We start from the raw sequence: 21,740 nt of genomic DNA on the forward strand, positions 1-21,740 counted from the left end.
AAACTAAGTAAAAAGGAATTTGTTTTTTAAAAAAAGAAGTTTTATCTTATTATTATTATTATTAATTTTTTTTTTTTTTTTTGGGTTCAGGATGAGGGTTCATGTTGTATCCAAATGTGGGGATCATCTCGGATAAGTTTCATTGAGTAAATCATTCATGTGATAAAGTAAATTGATTGGATATTTGTATTTACAAAATATAAACGGTTTATTTTCAAAATTACATTTGTCGTTCGTTTATGTTTTGATCATACGACTACAAATGTATGCTCAATCTAATTTTTTGTATAAGTAAATTAGTAAAATGCTTTACGAGATGAATGATTTATATCATAGAAATGAACCCGAGATGTACCCTGCATTTAGGCACAATAGGCTCGGTTTCTGCCCAAAGGTACAACATGCATCCCACCCCTTTTTTTAACCGCACATATTTAAGATCCAAACACAATATTAATTGATAATTATATTGCTTAAGTTTCATTGAAATTTTACTAAATTGGTCTTGTCATGAGAGAAAAATTAAGTAGTGTAAGAGTATCATGTATGAGTAATCATAACCCACACTAAATAGATCCATCATTGTTTTTTAACTGTCTAAAAAAATTGAGTCATCATATCTCACCTATAATAGGAGTATTTCTTACTACACTAGGGGTGAGTATGGTTCAGATCGAGGTAAAATCAGGACCAATTCGTTATTTACGGTTTTTGAAAAATTAGAATCAATCCAATCCGTTTAAATCATGGAACTAATCTGAACCAATCCATTTAAACACAGATTGGATTGGTTTAGAACCACGGATTTACATAATTAAATAACAAAAAAATATATATATATAGCACTTTAATTTCATAAAAACATTAACATAACGCTATATTAGTTTCACAATTGCAACATGTTTTTCTATAATAGCGACATACTATTCTAGAATTTAAACAATCATAAGAAAACTGGTTTCACCACAAGTATTTAAACCATTACAAATTAAAACTAAACTAACAAACAAAAGTAATAAAAGAAAATATTATATGAGTTTAGCTTTGAATTTAGGTTTTATATAGAATAAGAGAAGATACTATGGGGAAGATGTATAATAAAAATATAGACTATTTGTATACTGTCCGGATCGGTTCTAATCCAGAACCGTGGGGTTCAATCTGGAATCAATCCGTGGACTATGGATTTTTAATTCTTCAATCCAAAACCGAACCACAGATTCAAAAAACCAATCCAAACCTATCAGATTGAACTAAACTGAATCAAATTACGGATTTTACGGATTCCTTGCTCAGGCCCTACACTACACCGTCAAAGTATTTTTGATGTTTTGGTTTCAATATATTATTATTTATAAATTGGTGGGATTGCATTTATTGGCGTAAAATAAAATGGATAATGTTGGAATTGAAACTATGCCTTCGTTCGGCAATTTAGGTTGGGTTGGGTTGAATTTGAAACTATTTTAGTCCAAAATAAATTTTTTAGTTTAATAAGGTAAAACATCACATCTAACCTATACTCATTACATTCTTTCGCTCACAAAAAGTTAAAAAAAAATTAAAACACTTATCTCAAACGAGACTTTTTAACTCCAAATTAAAATAATTAAAAAATTAAAAAATCAAAAAACTAACTTACTTCTCGAAAGAACCCTATTTTATTTGTCTCCTTGACCATATTTGAATGATTGTCAATATTTGTCCTCACTCATTATTCTAATTTATACATATACTGCAATCAATTTCATTATTCGTAAGTTTTTCACACCCAACAATGGCGCACACTAAATTAGAAATTTGGAAGTAGTTGGAATGGCATAATCATCCTCTCGAGTCATGTTGACCCAACAAAAAAAGGTCAGGGGACCACCCCTACCTACACTTATACATAAGCATTTAATATATTTGGGTGTTTGAGAAATTGTTATTTGAATAGGTTATTTTAATTTTTAATTATTTTAGGAGGTTAAAATTTTTATATTTGAAAAGATAGTTTGATTTTTTTGTAATTAAATATAATATTTGTGAAATAAAAAGTAAAATAATTATAGATTTGATGTGACATTTTATATTATTAACTATTTTAATTTATTTTATTTTTTAATACTATTTTAACCCCAAAAAAATCAAAAAGGTTGCTTCCCAAACACCTCTATCTAAAATTGAAAATAGAGGAGCTCGGTTGGACTTGTAGAGTATATTATGTTTTCGTTTCGATAATTTAAATTATTTATTTTGTTAAGTGTTTTATATATTTTATTTAGAAAAAAAATTAATTTAATATCTATAACTTGCTCAATTCATTATTTTTGTCATTAAAAAAATATATAATTTATTTTTTTAAAACACAATTATCGTTCATTTTTTGATAAAAAATATTATAAAATGAACGGTTCAGATCATCATTTTTTGATAAATTATAATTATCGAATCGACCTAACCTTTTTTGTGACTGAAATACACAAAGTGTCCTACAAAATGAACGGTTCAGATCATCAAAACAGGACTTATAATGAACTCTACGGGCCTAAACAGCACCCTTCAGTTCAGATTTTGGACTGTAAAAAATTCTTCTCCTAATATAATTTAGGGTAAATTACACTGACACCCCTTGAGATTTATGTTTATTACAATTTCCCCCCTCACATTTGAAAAATTACACTGATCCCCCTGTTAATTTAATTTTATGTATGATGATCATTACGGTGAGGGGAGAAATGTTATGCAACTTTAAACTTCAAGGGACAATCTGTAATGAAACTTTAAAGCTCAGGGAGGGGATGTAATTTCTAAAAGGTGAGGAGGGAAACTATAATAAATATAAACCTCAGGGGATGTCAATGTAATATACCCTATAATTTATTTCCTTCACAGTTTGCATTAAAACTTAGTATTTATTTATTATTTATTTACAATTTTCAAAAATACTTTAAATATTTATTTTTTAAAATAAAATTATAAAAAAAATTCGTGTAACAAAATAAATCTAAAATTTTTAATTTTATTAATTTACAATTTAATTTTTAAATTTATTTTCAATATAAACCATATATCTATTTCCGTTTAGTAAAATTGTCGAAAAAATAATACTTTAGTCATTAAACTCAACAAAAAATAATATTTTAGTCATTTTGGCCACGTTTGTTTGGCCGATTAAGTTGGATGAGATTGTTAATGAGAAAATGGTTAGTGAAAATATTATTAATGTGAGGATTGTTAGTGATAAGACTAAGTAAAAGTGTATTTATTTTGATGATAGTATGGAAGATGGTTAGTGATGGGATTGTTCAATTATTTTTATATAAAATAAATATAAAAAAAATTATTTCTATATTAAAAAAAAACTAAAACAAATATTAAAATAAACAAGTGCACTTGATAAAAAAAATAAAATTAAAAAAATAAATTTTTTATATAAAATAGACTTAATTCATTCATTATTTTTCTAATGCTATCAATATCTAAGCAAGCTAATCCCCTTCCTGACGGAATAACTAAGTTCCTCACACTGTTAATTTCCCCTCACAAATCATCCCCAAACGAGGTGTAGGTGGAACCCACACCCATACTAATCCAATCTGCCCCTACCCTACTAAACAAACATATTGAGTTTTATGGCTAAAATATATATATATATATATATATATATTTTTCGTCGGTGTTACTTAAACAAAAATAAGTGAATGACTTAAATGGAAAACAAATTAAAATATTAAAAATTAAATTGAAAAACTTAAAATTTAATTGTGTTACAAGAACTCTAAAAAAAATTTAAAATAAAATTTTCATATTTTAATGTTGTAATTTTATTTTATCTACCATCCCTTTCCTAGTAATTATTGATTACTCACTACGACCACTTTCTTTCGTTACCGTATATAGACATTTTGTATATTTCATGCTTACAAAGAATTAGATTAATTTGATAATTATAATTTATTTAATTTATCATGAACCAGATCATGCGATAAATTTCATAAATCAAACAATACTCTCTAATTTAAAATCTGGCCGGAGGGATCCTCCCTATCATAAAAACCAACACGTGGGTGCAATGTATATGCATAGGCATCCACATAAGGTCATTCATCATTTTATGTTTCTTTTAAAATTTTAATTTCAAACTTCGTCTTTTTTAATTTTTATTTTTTTAAACAGCACATTTTTAAAAGCTTGACTAGTTGGATTTAGAGAATAGATTTTTTTTTTTTTTTACACGTAAAATTTGGAGTATAGGATTTAGAACGATTTAGCAATATAACTTTCACCATAATTTGAATATGAAATTAAAAAGCATGGCTACTTTTTCCAAAACAAAACATATATATTTACTTTGTTTCCAAGTAGTTTGAAAAATAAAAAACATAACTTGTCTCCAATCACTTGAACTGTCCAATTCGGATTTATACGTGCACTTTAAAACTTACTTCGATAATTAAATTTGTTAACTTTTTAGTACATGTAAAAAACTCATTTTTAGAGAATAAAAGTGTACTTTACTTTATTTTTGTCACAAAATATAACGATCATTAGATGCTTGGCCAAAGTTTGCAAAATTTGATAATTTGAGGACTAAAGTGAAAAAATAATCATACTTTTGGGGATGAAAATGGGAACTAATAAACAAACCAAGTTACTAGAATTCGACTCGCATTTGATTCATTAAAAACTTGTTTCAGATGGACTTCTTAAAAACTTGTTTCAGATAAACCTTTTAGTTAAACAAGTCAAGCTTGAACATAATTCAAAACTCGTTAAGTTTTCAAACAAAATTTTAACAATCTACTATTTGATTCGATAAATTTATATGCACCGTAGTTACTTGAATTTTTTTACTCGCCCCTCGATTAGTCCTAGGACCCATCCAAAGTGCTCTCTCCATATGAATTAGGCAAATCTTATGCATGTGTGGCATCGAAGAGTTGATAGCACCTAATTTGAATTAACCTCAAGTTACACCCACTAGGCCAATCCCTTGGGGTTAAGTTACTTAAACTTGACTTGTGTTTGGCTCATTAAAAACTTGTTCGAGATCGGGTCATTATCTAAACAAGTCTAGTTTGAACAACTTATTACTCGACTTGTTTTCAACCTTAATGAAAATATAATTTACCCCAAAAAAATAATCCGTCTATTTTTAAAATCATACAAATGTTCCACAAATTTAATGAATTAATGTGATTATAATTATCAAATTAATTTAATTTTTATTATAAACAATATATCTAAAGACAAAAAATCAACAAATTAAATCATCAAAGATAAATGTTAAAATTTAAATTTTGTGAGTAAAAATAAACGGGCCTATAACAAATTAAATCATCAAAGATAAATGTTAAAATTTAAATTTTGTAAGTAAAAATAAACGGGCCTGCATATACATGCATAGGACTTGTTTGGGAATTTACTTTTAGTTAAAATAGACAATAAAGATTAAAAAAAGGATTAAAAAAATAATAAGACAAAATATTACATCTTAGATATCAATCAATTATTTTTTTCTTTCACAACTATCTATTCAACTATAAAAAGAAAAATTACAAATAATTCTAAACATAACTTCTTATTTTATTTTTAAAAATAAAAAATAAAAAAATAGCTATAATAATCAAATTTCCAAATGAGGTCACGAAGATCTCTCGGCCGCTGATGAAAATAGAATTTTGAGCCCAAAAGATATCAATAACAGATATGCCTCCGCTCCAAATTCGCAAAAAGAGAACACGCTTTGTACTCCTCTCGACAACTTGTCCTCTGCTGGGGCTTGTGGTTGCGCTCCATTGGTGTCCTGGTGGTGAGTCTCTCACTTGGTGGGGGTTAATTCTTGACTGGCAACCGATTACCCCAGGATCAGGGTCCACGGGGCGGTGATGACACCACATAATCCTTTTTTATCCTGTTAAAAAAAAAAAAAAAAAAAGATTTGCAAAAGTGTTTAATCCAACGGCTGTATTCTAACTTGGCCATTATAAAGTTTAGCTGGGACGCTCCTTTGCGTTGATCATTATTTCCATATTATTTATTTATTTATTTTTTTTGGTAAACTATAGTAAACCACTTAAGGGTTCGTTTGGCAAGAAGAGTTTGGGGTTTTTTTGGCTATTTTAGTCACAAAAGATAAAATAGACTATTTTAGCCATAAAAAATAAAACATTACATTCAACTCATAATCATTACACTCTTCTCTCACAAAAAAAAAATCAAAAAAGCCAAAAAGCCAAAAAATCCTTCCCAAACCAAGCTTTTTAGCCCAGGCTAAAATAGCCAAAAAAGTCAAAAAGTCAAAAAGTCAACCCACTTCCCAAACGGAGGCTAAATTATGATTTATTTATGAGAAACCTAGTTTATCTCCATAAATTTTAAAACTCAAGAGTAAACTTTTTTGAAAATATTATATTATTACTAATAACTATTCTTGTTAAAAAAAAATAAAAATTTATAAAAAAAAATCAGATCATGTATAAAGCATATAACACATTTATTAAATTTTTAAGATAATAATATTCTTATCTGATAATTTCGTTTATACTTTGCCACTAAGATAAGAAAAACAAAATGGAAGTGAAATCACTAGATAAGAGTATTATTATTCTAAAACAATCAATGACAAATAAATTAGATCATTTTTATTTAAGAAAGTGCAAATATAATTTATTTTTTATTTATTTGTTTATTTAACAGGTAAATTATAGTAAAACTCAATCGTTAATCATTTTAAAATATTATCTTATTAGAGTTAATCATTTCTATCAAAATCTACATAAAATGAGATCATATGCAAGTTACATAACATATATATTGAATTTTTAAGACAATAAAACGCTTATATAGTGATTTCCTTTATATTTTGCCACTAAAATAAGAAAGATAAAGTGCAAATGAAATTATTAAATAAAGATATTATTGTCTTAAAAGATCAATAATAAATACTATTGTTCTAAAAATTCAATAAAGATGTCTATGCTTTACCTATGATCTGATTGGGTGTAAAATTTTAACAAAATAATACTTTAAGATGATTAATAATTGAATTTTAAAGTTTAAAATGTAAATACATCATAGTTTAAGGGAGTATACTTTAATTTGCCCTTATTTAATAGAATAAAAATAAATAAATAAAAAGTAGATGAGCTGAGTCATGAAAAAACAAAATAAACAAAATGAAACAACAAAAGGCAGAGAGAGAGAGAGAGAGAGAGAGAATGGCATAAGGGGAAAGGAAGAAGAAGAACTGTCGCTTTTGTTAACCCCAGTGCATTAATATTTCTTCATTTTAATTATTATTATTATTACTTTACAAAGCAAAAAGAAAGCAAAGTATTGCGAAATCTCCACCTTCGTGTTTACACACACACACCCAGAGAGAGAGAGAGAGAGAGAGAGAGAGAGAGAGATTGATTACATATTCATCGTTTTTGATATCATTCATTCATTCCTTTTCATTTATATAGCAAATGAGTTGAATTACAACAAACGTAATCATTCAAGCTCGAATCTTGTGAAGATGATTTCCATATTCTGTTAATGCCGTTCGTTCGATCTCTTCTCCGATTTACCTTTTCATCTCTCTTAATCCATCCATAAAATAGGTATTTTTTTTTGTTTTACACACACTCTCTCTCTCTCTCTCTCGCTACATTTATATATATATGTATATGTATATGTATGTATGTATGTATGTATGTATGATTTATACAGTTTTATCGTAATGATTTGTGGAGTGTTATGAGTTTTGATGTTGGAGGAGACATTTAATTTTTGCCTGATTTGATCTGGATTTGATGATGTGTAGAGATAGGGATCTGGATACTTTTTAATTCTTGCGTTACAGGGGACTAGTGTTTGCGTCCGTGAATGTGCTTTCCGCAACTCGTTAAAATGCTAATAATATGCACTCATTTTTTTTTTTTTTTTCCCTTTTTCGTTCAACTTTCCTGATCGCAAGGAGAAAAATGTAGGAATGTGGAGATTTCTTTTTTTGCTATCAAAATCTTTGATTTTTCATTATTTTGGATCCAAGAAATCAGATTTATTCCAGTCAACTTTACTCCTACGAAAAATTATCATAAAAAAATGGCTCCAATATGGAAATTCTTAAATTTTCCTCTCAATCTTGCATTTTTTCGTCAAACAAGTAGACAATAATGTTTTTAACTCTCTCCTATGGAATACATTTTATATATTTGTTCAATGTCTATAAATTAGTTACCCTAACAGGTTGTGAGCCTAACTTTCCAAAATGATTGTTTTTTGTCGTAGGTGAATTATGAGTTAGGGATGATGATGGATGCAAATTGTGATATAGAAATGTTTTAATTGCTCTACGAGAGATTAATGGGAGAAGGATCTCTTTGTCGGGATTTTGAGGCTTTAAGTTTGTCTCGACGTCTTCTCAGAAGTTTTAGCCAGAAGTTCAAAAAAAAGAACCACAGCGTTGAAGGGGAGGAAGAAGAGGATGATGCGAGAGGGATTTCCTTGGGATGCCTTACTTTGTATGGTAGGGGTGGTGGTTGCAAGGTAGGAGCTGACACAAGCGAAGAGTTTGGGGATCCAAGTGGTAGAAGGCGGTCAAGTGCCAGTGAAGAAGGCAAGGGGTACACAGCACTATGCGGGACTGAGGATACCACTGTGGATTGCTTCTCATATGGAGTAGAGAAGTTTTGGAGGAGGAATAACCGGAAGGTTCTTGAACTTGAAGAATCACAACAGAACAGTAGAATGCATGTGTTTCTTCCTGATGACATTCTGGAAATGTGCTTGGTGAGACTCCCATTGACCAGTCTCATGAATGCCCGTCTTGTGTGCAGAAAATGGAGAAATCTAACCACAACTCCTCGGTTCATGCAGATGAGACGGGAAGGTTTGTATCAGAGCCCGTGGTTGTTTGTGTTTGGTGTTGTTAATGATGGTTATTGCTCTGGGGAGATACATGCACTAGACGTCTCTCTTAATCAGTGGCATAGATTAGATGCTGAAGTTCTCAAAGGAAGGTTCCTGTTTTCCGTTGCCAGCGTTCTTGATGATATTTACATTGTTGGAGGTTGTTCGAGCTTGACCAATTATGGAAAGTTGGATAGGAGCTCATTTAAGACACACAAAGGAGCGCTTGTATTTAGCCCCATAACTAGATCATGGCATAAAGTTGCATCCATGAAGCATGCGAGGTCAAAGCCAGTTTTAGGAATATGTGAGATCAGTTCGGATTGTTTGATTATCCGAAACCAGCAAAATCGTCAAGAGACACGTTTCTCCAAGTCAAGGGTTGGTGGGGCATCTGATGTTTATGAGGATCCCCATAGGCTTTCAGTGAGGCGTCAGTTCAGAAGTGCTCTTGACGAGACTGATGTTTCATTGCTGCCGAATGTAAAGCCATACAAATTTGTACAAAAAGGTGATCACTCAAACACAAAAGATTGTAAAAGGTGTGTGTTGATTGCTGTTGGAGGGCTTGGATCCTGGGACGAGCCTTTGGATTCTGGGGAAATTTATGATCCTGTTTCAAATAAATGGATGGAGATTCAGAGGCTGCCTGTAGATTTTGGTGTTGTTTGTTCAGGGGTTGTTTGTAATGGGATGTTTTACGTTTTTTCTGAAACTGACAAGCTTGCAGGGTATGACACAGAAAGGAGTTATTGGGTTCGAATTCAAACCTGTCCATCCCCTCCTCGTGTACATGAGTACTACCCAAAACTCATATCTTGTAATGGCCGGCTTTTCATGCTCTCTGTCTCGTGGTGCGAAGGGGATGGTCAAATAGGTAGGAGAAACAAGGCCGTTAGAAAGCTGTGGGAGCTAGATCTCATGCATCTTTCTTGGACAGAGATTTCAACACATCCTGATGCTCCAATGGACTGGAATGCCGCATTTATTTCTGATAGAAATCTGATATTTGGGGTCGAAATGTTCAAAATATTTGGACAAGTCTTAGACTTCTTGACTATGTGTGATGTGTCTGATGAAAGAATGACGTGGAGCCATATCTCCAGGAATCACGCAACACATGAACTGGATGCTTCTTCCTGCATGACAAAATCAATGGCAGTGCTACATCTTTAATGTCACATCTATTTGCTCTCATCTGGAAGCTTTGAACATGGACGCTGACATGTGAGACTCCTTCCTGATCTCAATCAGTTCGTAATTTCCTGGTGTGATATTTCTTATTCAGATTCTTATCTGGCTATGCTTCTTTAGCTTTCATGTAATTTGTTTGCCCTCATTGAAGAAATTGATCATTCATTTATCAAGGCACTGACTTTGGTATGCTTGTTTGTTGAGTCATCCTATACTTACTGGAAAATATTCGTAAGTCATTGCTCAAAGGGCATTAGCAGGTGTACCATGTTATTCAAATCCCGGGTTGCTGTTTCAGCTATCGTCTATCTAGAAATTTCCACCCCTACTGCAATCTGTACTGAGTTTCATGAATATTTATGAAAACCAGTTGTGGATTACATTTACACCCTTTCATCCTTCAAATTTGATGAGCATCCTGGTCTTGATTCTGGTAAACAGCACATGGTGGTGCCTGGAGTCTTATTGATATGCTGAGCGATCTTACAGGGTGCTGGGTTCTTTTGGGGTTGGCACACTGATTCTGACTGTAGTTGACTTTTAGAATTGGATTACTGGCACACACGATGAACTAATAACCAACCATTGCTTAATCAGGTCTTCTTAAACATAAAACCTGCCAGGTTTTTGGGATTTAAAACCTTTATTTGATAGGCATGAACCTCATTAAGGTATCCTTGGCGAGAAATTGGTTTGATGACACTACACCTGTGCCTGTCGAATGTGTTGTCTTCTATATTGCTGGTAATAGTGCAGGAATAGTTGAAACATATTAGTTTGAAAAATCTCGCATGTGTAACACTGAAAATATGTTTTCCATGATCAGCTGAATTATATGTGCATCACATTTGAAATCTTTGGATTTCGCTGAGTCTGATAGTGAGCCTACCGGTAAGAGCATCTCCAATGGCAAATGCTATAATAGCATTGCCATTGCTATAATTTGGCAATGAATAGTAGCAAATTGGCAAATTATAGCAATAGTGCTCTAATGGTTAGATGTCATTTTGGCAGAACCAAAGACAAAAATTGTTGTGTTCAGGACAATCGACTGGACGGCCACCAGTGTTCGGCCGGTCGTCCTGAATACAACAGTTTTCATGTTTGGTTCTACAAAAATGGCAATTTTGCAAAAAATTATCTGTTTTGCAAGGAGGGAGAGAGGGAGGGAAATGGTTGGTTTTGGCTGAGTTTGTGCATATGATAATTGCCCAAACTTGTGTCAAATTTGGTAGCCATTCACCATTGGAGCATCACTTTTCAATGATAGCTGTTATATTATAGCAATGACAACTTTAATGGCAAACCATTGAAGATGCTCTAAGAAATTGGGCTTTTCTAGGGTGGAGCTGGGAGCCAACCAAATCCCAACCTCTTCCTTTCCCTAGCATATGATATAACCAACAAGCTCCGATTCAACTGTTCTCAAAAAGTTGCTCTAAAAATTTTGCAAAATTTGATTCGAGATTTTTTTTGTTTGTCTGCATATGCTTTGATTTATGTTTGGACTATAGTATCATATCATCAACTTCAACATATACTCTCTTTATGAATCATGTGACGTAGTAATGTGGTAACTGCTCTATGATAAGTGACCCTAAACCCTAGTTTCTGTCAGATTATAGCATCAACAGCTTCCTCTTAGCGACAAGGTTCATTACTTAAACCCTACTCAACCCTATTTTCGAAAAAATGCAGAGGATGCAATACCATCGTGACGTGCATATCCAAACAGTGGGTCATTGTTCAATAAACACAAAATTAAGGAAATGTGGAGATGCCCTGCTGAAATTTAATCTTGACCGGTTGAAGCACAAGCCGGAAAAGCAAATGGGGGAGAGTAGCAAACCACAATATAGGGAGTAGGAAGGTGCATATCAGATCCTGTGATTTTCAAGACAATATTCTTGCAAGAAATGAAAAAAAATGATACTGACCAGAAGGGTATAATTTGTAACAGACTGACAAATTTCCTAGAAGCAACTACCAGTGATTTAGTTGGGTCTGCATGAGAAAAACAGCTGCGCCATTTATTCTGAATCTTTTGTTGAAATCTGATATTAAAAATGTACAAAACATTGCGTCCCCACTCCAAAGCCAAGTACAAATATATGCAGTTCATGTAAAATAAACCCAAACCAGAAAGATGAAGAACAAATGAACCATAACTGAGACTGACCCTCCCTCTACAAATTATAGAACAGAAATTAACATTATCCACCTTTTCATGATGCTTCTTCACATACCAAAATCTTTGATGCAGCTCAAAAACCTCTCGATATGAAGCAAAAACCTCTCGATATTAATCGGAAGAATAATCAATAAATGTAAGGTCTTCCATTTCATCAACTGTCGTTGCAAGTGATGCATTTAAAAATGGTTCATCCCATGTTTGGAAACACACCAGAGAAATTGGGTATCTTGTCAACATGCTTTAGGGCGCGCTCAGCAATCTGTCGTGTTCTGTAGTCACCATGTTGGAAAGCGTCAACAAGTGCTGTACTAACATTTGGATCACCAGAAACTTCATAGGCTATATCATCAGAGCGCAGAAGTCTCTCAACTGCCCAAACTGCCCTCCTCTGGAGATTATCTGTTCGTTTCTCTAGCAACACATCGAGTATAGGCTTGATTCCCTCTGCATCACACAATACCATCACCCCGTGTTCAATATCAACCCCGTCATCCAATAAAGTACACAGTGCAGCAAGTGCCGCCTCAACCACCTTCTCATTTGTGTGGTCTAGAAGAGCCACCAACTTCTCCACAGCTTGACCTTCCAAGAGGCAAAAAGTTTCTTTTAATGAACAAATGCCACGGTGGATCTTACACACTCCGGTTATCACAGGTGGCTTGCCTATACACGGAAAAATTGAGGCACAAAATCTAGATTTCGGCAACTCAGGTAGTTTTGTCAAACTTTTAGATTCTTGGAATAGGTTCTCTAAGGCCATGGCGGAAACCATCTGTACATTGTCAAGCCCGTTGGTCTGAAGGAGGTCAGTGAATAACAAGGTAAGATTGTGTTCGCGACAGAGTGTAATTGCATCAGGCTCGTCGGCCAACACGAAAGTAACCCTCGAGAGAACCTGAACGAGCCCTTCTAGATACGGCGTGACAAAGCGGCTGCCTCTAGTCTCGCCTTGCCTGATCCGAATGATTCTGGAAATGACTACCTGAAAAGCACCGTCATCTAACATCTGCCTCGTGAGCCCCATGTCCCTCTCTGGAAGATCAGCTAAAAGGCCCACTGCTGCGGCTTGCTCTTCAGTGATACTGATTGTTTCTGATATGACTTTGATTAGGGTGCCGAGTTGGCCAGCTGTGCCACGTAAAGCATCGGCTAGGTCTTGACCCATGTATGGAGAGAGTTTCTGAAGAAGCTTTATGGAAGCCACACGCAAATCATTCTGAGGAGCCTCGATGAACTGAACCAAACTGATGGTAGCACCAGAGCTTTTAATGGCAGAAACAACACTCAGGACAGTAGCGGGAGAACTAGTAAGACCAACGAGGACATGGAGGAGCTTGCATTCTATTGGAGGGCCAGTGTTGCTAATAAGATGGAGTAGATTATGAACTATGTCTTCTGAGACCAAAGTCTGGTGGTCAGGTCCAATCGAGATTGAATCAAAATCGCAGCCCGAGTTAACCACGCTGGCAAGAATCGTTGCGGAGATTTCTTTTAGCCGCATTGGAAGCTGGTTCGTGCCAACAGTGAATAATAGATCCTTGACAAGTGGGGGAAGTATACCGGCATCGATCAACACCTTGGCGCTTGCCTCGCAAGATGAGATTTGATTCAGCGCTTTTAAAGCAGCTTCTCTCGACTGCATGTTACCACTTCTCATGATATTGATCAGTGATGAACCGACAGTTCTGGCCACATATACCTTCACATCATTGTTTGGAGCCAACTCACCAAGGTACGCAGCCATGGATAGCTTAGTTTCTGGTGGGCCTGCAACAGTTAGTTTGGCAACAAAACAACATTAAAAGAGAACATAGCAACCCTTTATGAGATAGAAGGAAATAAATAAAGTTCAAATAAAAATGATGAAGTCTATTCAATCAACACAAGAACTACAGCCCAAACAAATATATACCACGTATCTTTAGAAAAACCACCATTGCCCCTAGCGCTTTCATGTCTAAAAACAAATGAAGTTTTTCAGTTGTAATAAGTATAATCAGATTCATTTGTGAAAGAGTTACTATAGAAAAAAGGAAAATGTGTTTCAATTGCAAAATTTAGTCTAAGCTTGCAATTTTCTTGCTCAACTTTCAAATTCAAAGGAAAGGGTAATCATCTAATGTTCTTTGGTACATTCATTTTCCAGTCCTCTCGATTAGAAATTTTGAGCAAAGAGATGCGTACGTAGCATAGCTTTTCACTACATTTTTGTCCTTACTACACTAGAAAATATGTCCCTATTATGTTTATGGTGAAAAGCATATACTCAAGTGCCTAAGAACACTTTTCCAAATACACCATATTGTTGTCATATTAAAAGTTTCATGTTTCGTTCATCCAATTTTATTCTATACCATGTAAATTTTCTTAAGTTGTAAGACAAGAAGCACGCTGAAACAAGTTTAGTGGTTCTACTCATAAATTATGCCCCACAAATATGAACCTCTGTGAGCCAATTGATTATATTGTATGACTATGCAAAATAATATAAAACACAACACATTGTTTCACTAGACTCAAAAGGTAGAAAATACGACACGAATATATGAAGACGTGGAATAATGAATCTAAAACAATATGCATTGCAAGACCTAGACAATAGCGGGAAATTAACAGGTATCCACAACATGCAGTACAGAAACTTTCCACAGAAATGATTGCATCTTGATCTATAATTTTGCTTTTGAACCACAGGCAAAGTAGGGAAGAAAAAAGGCGCTTTCACAGAAAACACATGCTTTGTTTTGGAAGAAGAAAAGGATAGATTAAAAAAAATGAATTATATGACCATCAAGGATTAGACCTATCATTCCCATGTTTAAGAAATCGATTGGGATGTAAACCACTTTAGTATTCATTTTATTTTTGGTTTCTTATCCTTGTTATTTGTTGCACAACTGATATCAACTCAGGCAATCCTCACTCAATGTTCACCCGTGATGCAACACATAGTAGGAGAGAAGTAGTGAAGGGTAAGTAGAGAGGGAAGAAAAGGGGAAAAACAAAGAAGAGGGAAGAAGAGGAAGAACAAAAGAGCACAAGACAAGAGGCTGCTGGAGAGAGAGAGAGAGAGGGGGGGGGGGGGGGGGGGGGGGGCGGGTGGGGGGTAATACAAAAACTCTAATTATTCAATACGCTCAAGCCCTATATATAGGAAGACCAAAATGAAGGAACAATCCAATAAGGAAACAAATAAAAATTAGGAAATACAATTCTTACTAAACTTAAAAGTCCTAAAATAAACTAAAATCTCAATTTTTTCCGCCTCTACAATCTCCATCAATTCTCCCTTGTTGAGAAGTACTCTCTTCCAAAGAGTAAAGGCAGTGATATTTCTCAAACAAATCAGTATCTGAGCAGCGAAATTCGTACACAAATAACCCAAGGGGCATTGGTGTCTATAGATGATTTTTCCAAATGCTCAAGTCATCTGCCAAATCCATCACACAAAGAAGCAACAAGTTGTATTGCAAGAACATCATTTGATCCTCATGTTGCACTAGAAGGGGTGTCAATGAGGTAAGGGTACTGAAACAGATGTAGACAGAACACCACGTGTAGGCAAATCTTCCAAGCAAATGAGGCTCAAAGGTGCCTCAATAACGAAACAAATTCTTAATGGTGAAGATAGGACTAATATTGAATCAAGATGCCTTTTTTGGCCAAAAAGAGGATACTTACTAGAGGACAAATATAAACTAGAATCAGCTTGTTTGGTATTAGTTTTCATAAAACAGTTTTCAGAAAATTCTATTTTTTTATTTTTCGTATTTTAATGTTTTCAATGAATTTTTTAAATATTTTAAGCAATTTTTTTTAAAAAATTTTTAGACACATTTAACATAAATACACTTAAAAAGCATAATATTTGTGAAAAAAAAAATCTTTAAAAAATACACTAAATACCAAAAAATACAAAAAAAACAAAAAACAAAAACAAAATTCAATACATGTTTCGTATTTTCGTGTATTATTAATTTTAAAAAATATTTTTTCACAAATATTTTACTATTTAGATACGTCTAAGTAACGTGCATCTAAAAAAGTAAAAAAATTGCTTAAAATTTAAAAAATATTCACTAAAAAAAAAACACGAAAAACAAAAAACTCAATTTTTAAAAAACTGAAACTGAAACTAAATACACTTATTATTATTCTCTTTTTTTTAGGGGGTGCTAGGAGTAAGCACGTTGGGGGGTGTAAGGTTTAAAAGGTCCATTAGTATAATTTATTGACTCACAAAAAAATGTATATAAATTAATCAAGTCTTCAAGAGAGGATGCCTGAATTGGCAAGCTCAACCTGAACCCATAAATCCGCCCGATTACACCAATTTAAAATCCGTTTAAATCTATCCAAATCTATAAATGGGTTACTCCTTGCCTAAGAAGTACAGGCATAGATACAGACACGGACATGGACATAGATGCAGACACGGCAATTACAAAAAAATGAAGATACGAATATGGCGGGGACACGGCAATAAAAATATTTTTATTTGCTATATAAATTAATATTATATCCACAAACAATCAATATTAACAAAAATAACTCTAATTCTATGTTTTTTTTAATAATTTTTTTTAAAAAAAATTAATACTTACAATTTCTATCTTCTTTTTATGAATGATCTATTAAGTATTTAAATATAGAAAAAAATAATAAATATTCAACGTTCATCAAAAGCACTAAAGAAAATGGAGGAAAAGACAATTTGACATGTCCCTAGTGTATCCCCGAAGTGTCCCTTGAAAATAAATTAATTAAATAAGAGGCCATGCCATATGTCCTCGCCGTGTCCGGATGTCCTGAAGTGTCCATGTGTCTGATATAGATATGACACTTTTTTTGAAGTGTCGGTGCTTCATAACTCCTTGCGAACCCAATTAAAATCGAGCTTAAATTGATTGGACATGAGTACTTGTTTAAACACATTTAAATGGGTATAACTTCCTCCAGCACCATCACCACCCCAACCATCGCTCCACCACCACCACCACCACCGGCACCGCCACATCCACCGCCCCTTTTTTTTGAAGTGTCGGTGCTTTTTTTTTATTGGACATGAGTACTTGTTTAAACCTGTTTAAATGGGTATCCCAACCACCACTCCACTACCACTACCACTACCACCACCACCACCACCACCACCACCACCTCCTCCTCCTCCTCCTCCTCCTCCACATCCACTGCCCCTGCGGCATCACTCCACCACCACCACCACCTCTACCAACACCACCATCTTCCACAAAATGAAGATTTGAATCTAAAGCATCAGGTCATTGTGGTTCACAGTGAATCTATTAGTTGTAATTGTAACTGATGGAGAACTCATTGAAATAAACGGAGGTTCATATGACTGGACTTTTTTGTATTGTTGTGGTTTGTGTATAAATAAGCTAGGCGAGATTCATATTGGAGCAGTTAGTGAGGATTTTAACAATAATTTTCCTGATTCAAGTATTTGTTCAACTGGGTTTTTTGTTTCTGGGGAAATTAACATATGAGAACTACTTCTCTGAGACAGTTAGTTCAGAGTCTTTGCCACAATTCTTTTCGGAATTATGCAGTTTTTTGGAAGCTTTAGCAACACCCCCACCCCCACCCCCACCCTCACCGCCAGTTCTTCCATCACAAGCTGCACTGCTGCCACCCTCAACCCCGCCCCCACCCAAAAGCTACAAAGTGTATGCAATAATTTTTTTTGATAAACAAAAAAATTTTATTAGACAAGCATCGAGACGATGCAAATAATACAAAAATGAAGCCTAGAACAGCCCAAAGCCTAACTAATCAAATCATCTACAAAATCAACAAAAGCTAACACGTCTGGATCTACCATAACCGTAACCCGACTATGAAGCACAGTGAGCATCCGCCGCTCCAACCACAGAACCAACTAAGACACACCCTGAAAAATGCGCCTATTCCGCTCCAACCATATCAACCACATCAAACAATTTTATCTTTTATTTTTATTTTTTTTAAACTGGTTTAGATTGGGTTGGGTTTGGCTGTTCCAAGGCTGTTCTGGTTCTAATCTGGCCTGATTTTTGGTGTGGTCCGATGGGCTGGGTGGATTGTCTGATACCAAAATTGATGAAAAAGGATTGTGGATTGTCTGATACCAAATGGATGCAGCAAACAGTAGAAGGAAAGAAGAAGCAGAAAAGGGAAAGTAGCCAGACAAGAGTAGGGCAAGAAGAGAAGAATAAGAAGACGAGACGTCCTGAGAGAGAGGGGTGAAGTATATAAGTTCTGTTCTCAATATTATGGCAATAACTCTAATAATTCAATACACTCAAGTCCTATACATAGACAGACCAAAGTAAAGGAACAATCCAATAAGGCAACAAAAAAAATATTAAGATATAAAAACCTAATTAAACTTTAACTCCTAAATAAACTAAGTTCTTAATTGTTGCCTCATTCCCGATCTCCATTAACCCCCTTAATTATTCTACCTCGTCAGTTTTATAAAGTTGTACCACAGGACCTCTTGTCAACAACGGACTTTCATTCCACGTGGAAAATTGTTATGTCCATTCTAAATATCAAAGAATAAAACTTATGTTCTGCTTTTTGCAAAAAAGGGACATTTTTTGCAAGCAAATCAGCGCGTAACTAATGATGATAGTGGAAATACCTTCAAGGAGTAGTGTCAAAAGAGGTTGCAATCTACCATTTTCAGCCATTTGCCTTACATTATTCTCACACTTAGCGAGATTGTCCAAAGTTTGCTCAGCCTTCTCAACAGTCAACAAATTTTCTGATTTGCTGCTAGTCATTCCAACCAATATAAGAATTGCTCCATTAACAGAACCAATCTTTTCACACAAAGTTTCAGACTTGGAGAGCTCAAACAGCAGAGAGACAGCCTCTTCCCTCTCTTTCGATTGCTCATGAGACAAGAACTTAACTATTGTTCGTACTGTGTCCCCTTCAGCCATTATCTCCTACATAAAATTAAAATAAAAAAAGTCATAAATAAGACGCATTAATTGCATCCATGCCCTGATTGTTGGATAATTTGAACAATGACCCACCTTATTATCAGAGTCTTCCTCTGCTACAATTCGAAGAGTTTCCAAAGCTTTGCAACGAACTCTACGACTGCTGCTCTTCAACATGTCAACAATCATAGGTATCAGCTCCTCGTTCCGAATAACATGTTTATTTGACCGGCTTTTATGGCAGAGGTACTGGACAAACTTCAAACTCTGCATAATTTCATTCTCTGGACTGGTCAGATATAATGACTTTCGAGCCATATCAAGTTGAACAGCTTCATTCCTGGCATTCCATTCTTCAATAGTGTTCCGCAGAGCTATACTCGGGTTCATTTCTGTACTTCTTAATTCTTTTAGAGTCAACGGACAAAGCAGCGTTTTTCCGCTCTCCTTGCATTCTTTGAACCACTTTTCAATGGCTTCTCGCTCAAAAGTTTGTCCATTTTCTAAGGTAACAGGATCGCGCATAATTTGTTTTGTTAAAGGGCATATAAATGCATCATATATAGGCTCTATGTGTACTCTCTCAAAATGATAGCTCTCATCTGACTGGCTACCAAGGTCATAACTTCCATCGTAGCTTCCAGCCATCAGATATTAAGTACCTGTTGACAAAAAAATAAAAATAAAATTCAAAACTACTAGACCACTGGGGATTATACATAGAAAGGCGAAAAATATTCAATTCCTAAAAGGAAAAAATAAAGCATTGGCAACAACAATATATAAATGAGGCCTACATAAATTTGTGATTCGAAGAGAATAATTCTAGGGGAAAAAAAATAAAAAGGTGGCTTGCAAGGATGTCAAAAAGTCTAGTAGCATTAACTGTTACAACTATTAAAGGGTCATCATGCATGTTCCAAGTCTTGACAATTGCTCTCACTCCATTTCCTCAGAAACCCCCCCCCCCCCCTTTTCCAAAAAAAAAAAAAAAGAGCATAAATATATAATATTTAGTAGGAAAAAGGTGCATGAGGAAGGATCAAAACAATATTGGAATTAAAGTGAACCTACATGAGAAAAAGCAAAGAGGAATGTAAAATATAACAAATAAGTCTTTGTTAAAAGCTCAAGAATTCAGTTGCAAACCAACTTAGACCCTACTGTTAAATTTGGAAGGGTTTCTGGTAACAATGGATTGGTGATCGTTAAGAATCAAATAATGCCAAAAAAAAGTTAGAATTCCAATTCAAATTTCACATATTCTCATACACTTTTACATATTTCTATACATTTTTCACATATTTCAATACACTTTATATACAAACATTAACCACCTCCCCTTGAACTCAATTTGGAATTAGACAGCCAAAGGTAGACAACATTGAACTCTCTCTCTCTCTCTCTCTCTCTCTCTCTCTACACACACACACACACACACACACATGCTTTCCATTTAAATTACCCACTGTTATGATGAGTATAGTATTCAATCAAAAGGCCATGCTACTAATTGTTGAACAAACAAACTGACTCAACATCACCAAATTTGGCAAGAATCTGAAGAACATTGAAATCAGTTGAGCATCATCATAGCAGATGCAGACTAAAATTCACATCTTTCATCGTAAAACATGTATTTTAAATAATGAGACTGAAATTCAACCACAATTGAACACAAAATCACAAGCATACATGAATTAAAGCAGTGCAAAAAAACCAATTATCAGGAAGAACACACACACACACACACAGTCCTCCAAAAGAAAAGGGGGGGAAAAAAAAAAAGCAAACAAACAAACACAATGATTACCTTTGACTTGGATCTCGAAACCTTTAGGAGAAATTATCAGGAAAACCCAACTCTCATCAGACGATTGGGCATCGTCTGGAACTGAAAAAGCTCCAACCCAATAAAGAGTTTGGAGATGGATGAATTGTGGAATTAGGGTTTCTTTCTCTTTTTCCTCTTCTAATTTGGAATCGGCAGATAAGTAAAAAAAAATTGGTGAAATTGTATTGTATAAACAGTTGAAGAAAACAACAAGGGGAAGACGACGAAAATGGTTTTAGAGGTGGAGAGAGAAGGTTGACTGAGAGCCAACAGTCATCGGTGTATACCAACATTAGGAGAGAGAAAGTAGAGAGAGAAAGAGCGACAATGGGGTCTTATGGAAATTGCCAGAAAAGCCAATTTTTTTACTTTAAACAACCTAATTTTTTATCAAAAAAAAATTAAAAAATTAACTTTTTATCACATTTTCAAAACGCTACAATGTCTTTTCTCTCACTCTCACGGACACGTTCCAGGAAAACGGTTTTATGTTCGTTCACACTGGGCAATGTAAATTTTTGGTCAAAAAGTTGAGTTTAATTACATCAGACAGTTAAAAAAAATTATTGATAAAAATTATTAAATATAAATTTTTTATTGGTAAGAATTATAAAAAGAGATTTATAACCAATAAAAGTTTATAAAAATATAATTCAGTTAAATTTTTTCGAAAAATTTTACC

General features: G+C 34.0%; 2 protein-coding genes across 2 annotated transcripts; one reads left to right on the plus strand and one right to left on the minus strand.

Moving 5' to 3' along the window:
- Positions 1–7,135: 7,135 nt before the first annotated feature.
- LOC114286726 (F-box/kelch-repeat protein At5g42350) lies at positions 7,136–10,266 on the plus strand. Its single transcript, XM_028229950.2, has 2 exons — positions 7,136–7,592; positions 8,263–10,266. The coding sequence occupies exon 2, from the start codon at positions 8,338–8,340 to the stop codon at positions 10,057–10,059; it is 1,722 nt and encodes a 573-aa protein (XP_028085751.2). The 5' UTR covers positions 7,136–7,592; positions 8,263–8,337; the 3' UTR covers positions 10,060–10,266.
- A 1,822-nt stretch (positions 10,267–12,088) lies between these two features.
- On the minus strand, positions 12,089–21,409 carry LOC114286724 (U-box domain-containing protein 44). Its single transcript, XM_028229949.2, has 4 exons — positions 21,038–21,409; positions 19,318–19,886; positions 18,918–19,227; positions 12,089–14,038 (listed from the first exon to the last, which is right to left on the minus strand). The coding sequence occupies exons 2-4, from the start codon at positions 19,870–19,872 to the stop codon at positions 12,459–12,461; spliced, it is 2,445 nt and encodes an 814-aa protein (XP_028085750.1). The 5' UTR covers positions 19,873–19,886; positions 21,038–21,409; the 3' UTR covers positions 12,089–12,458.
- Between the last annotated feature and the right edge of the window lie 331 nt (positions 21,410–21,740).

This window comes from Camellia sinensis, chromosome 6 (genome assembly GCF_055761805.1).
Source record: "Camellia sinensis isolate YWXY chromosome 6, ASM5576180v1, whole genome shotgun sequence".
NCBI classification, from domain to species: domain Eukaryota; kingdom Viridiplantae; phylum Streptophyta; class Magnoliopsida; order Ericales; family Theaceae; genus Camellia; species Camellia sinensis.

Excerpts from the sequence above, each read along its gene's own strand:
- LOC114286726 (XM_028229950.2), top strand. The coding sequence starts at position 8,338 with ATGGGAGAAGGATCTCTTTGTCGGGATTTTGAGGCTTTAAGTTTGTCT.
- LOC114286724 (XM_028229949.2), bottom strand. The coding sequence starts at position 19,872 with ATGGCTGGAAGCTACGATGGAAGTTATGACCTTGGTAGCCAGTCAGAT. Across the intron at positions 19,228-19,317 it reads AGGAAGACTCTGATAATAAG|GAGATAATGGCTGAAGGGGA; the intron begins GTGGGTCATTGT and ends AATTTTATGTAG. Across the intron at positions 14,039-18,917 it reads TTTGACACTACTCCTTGAAG|GCCCACCAGAAACTAAGCTA; the intron begins GTATTTCCACTA and ends TAACTGTTGCAG.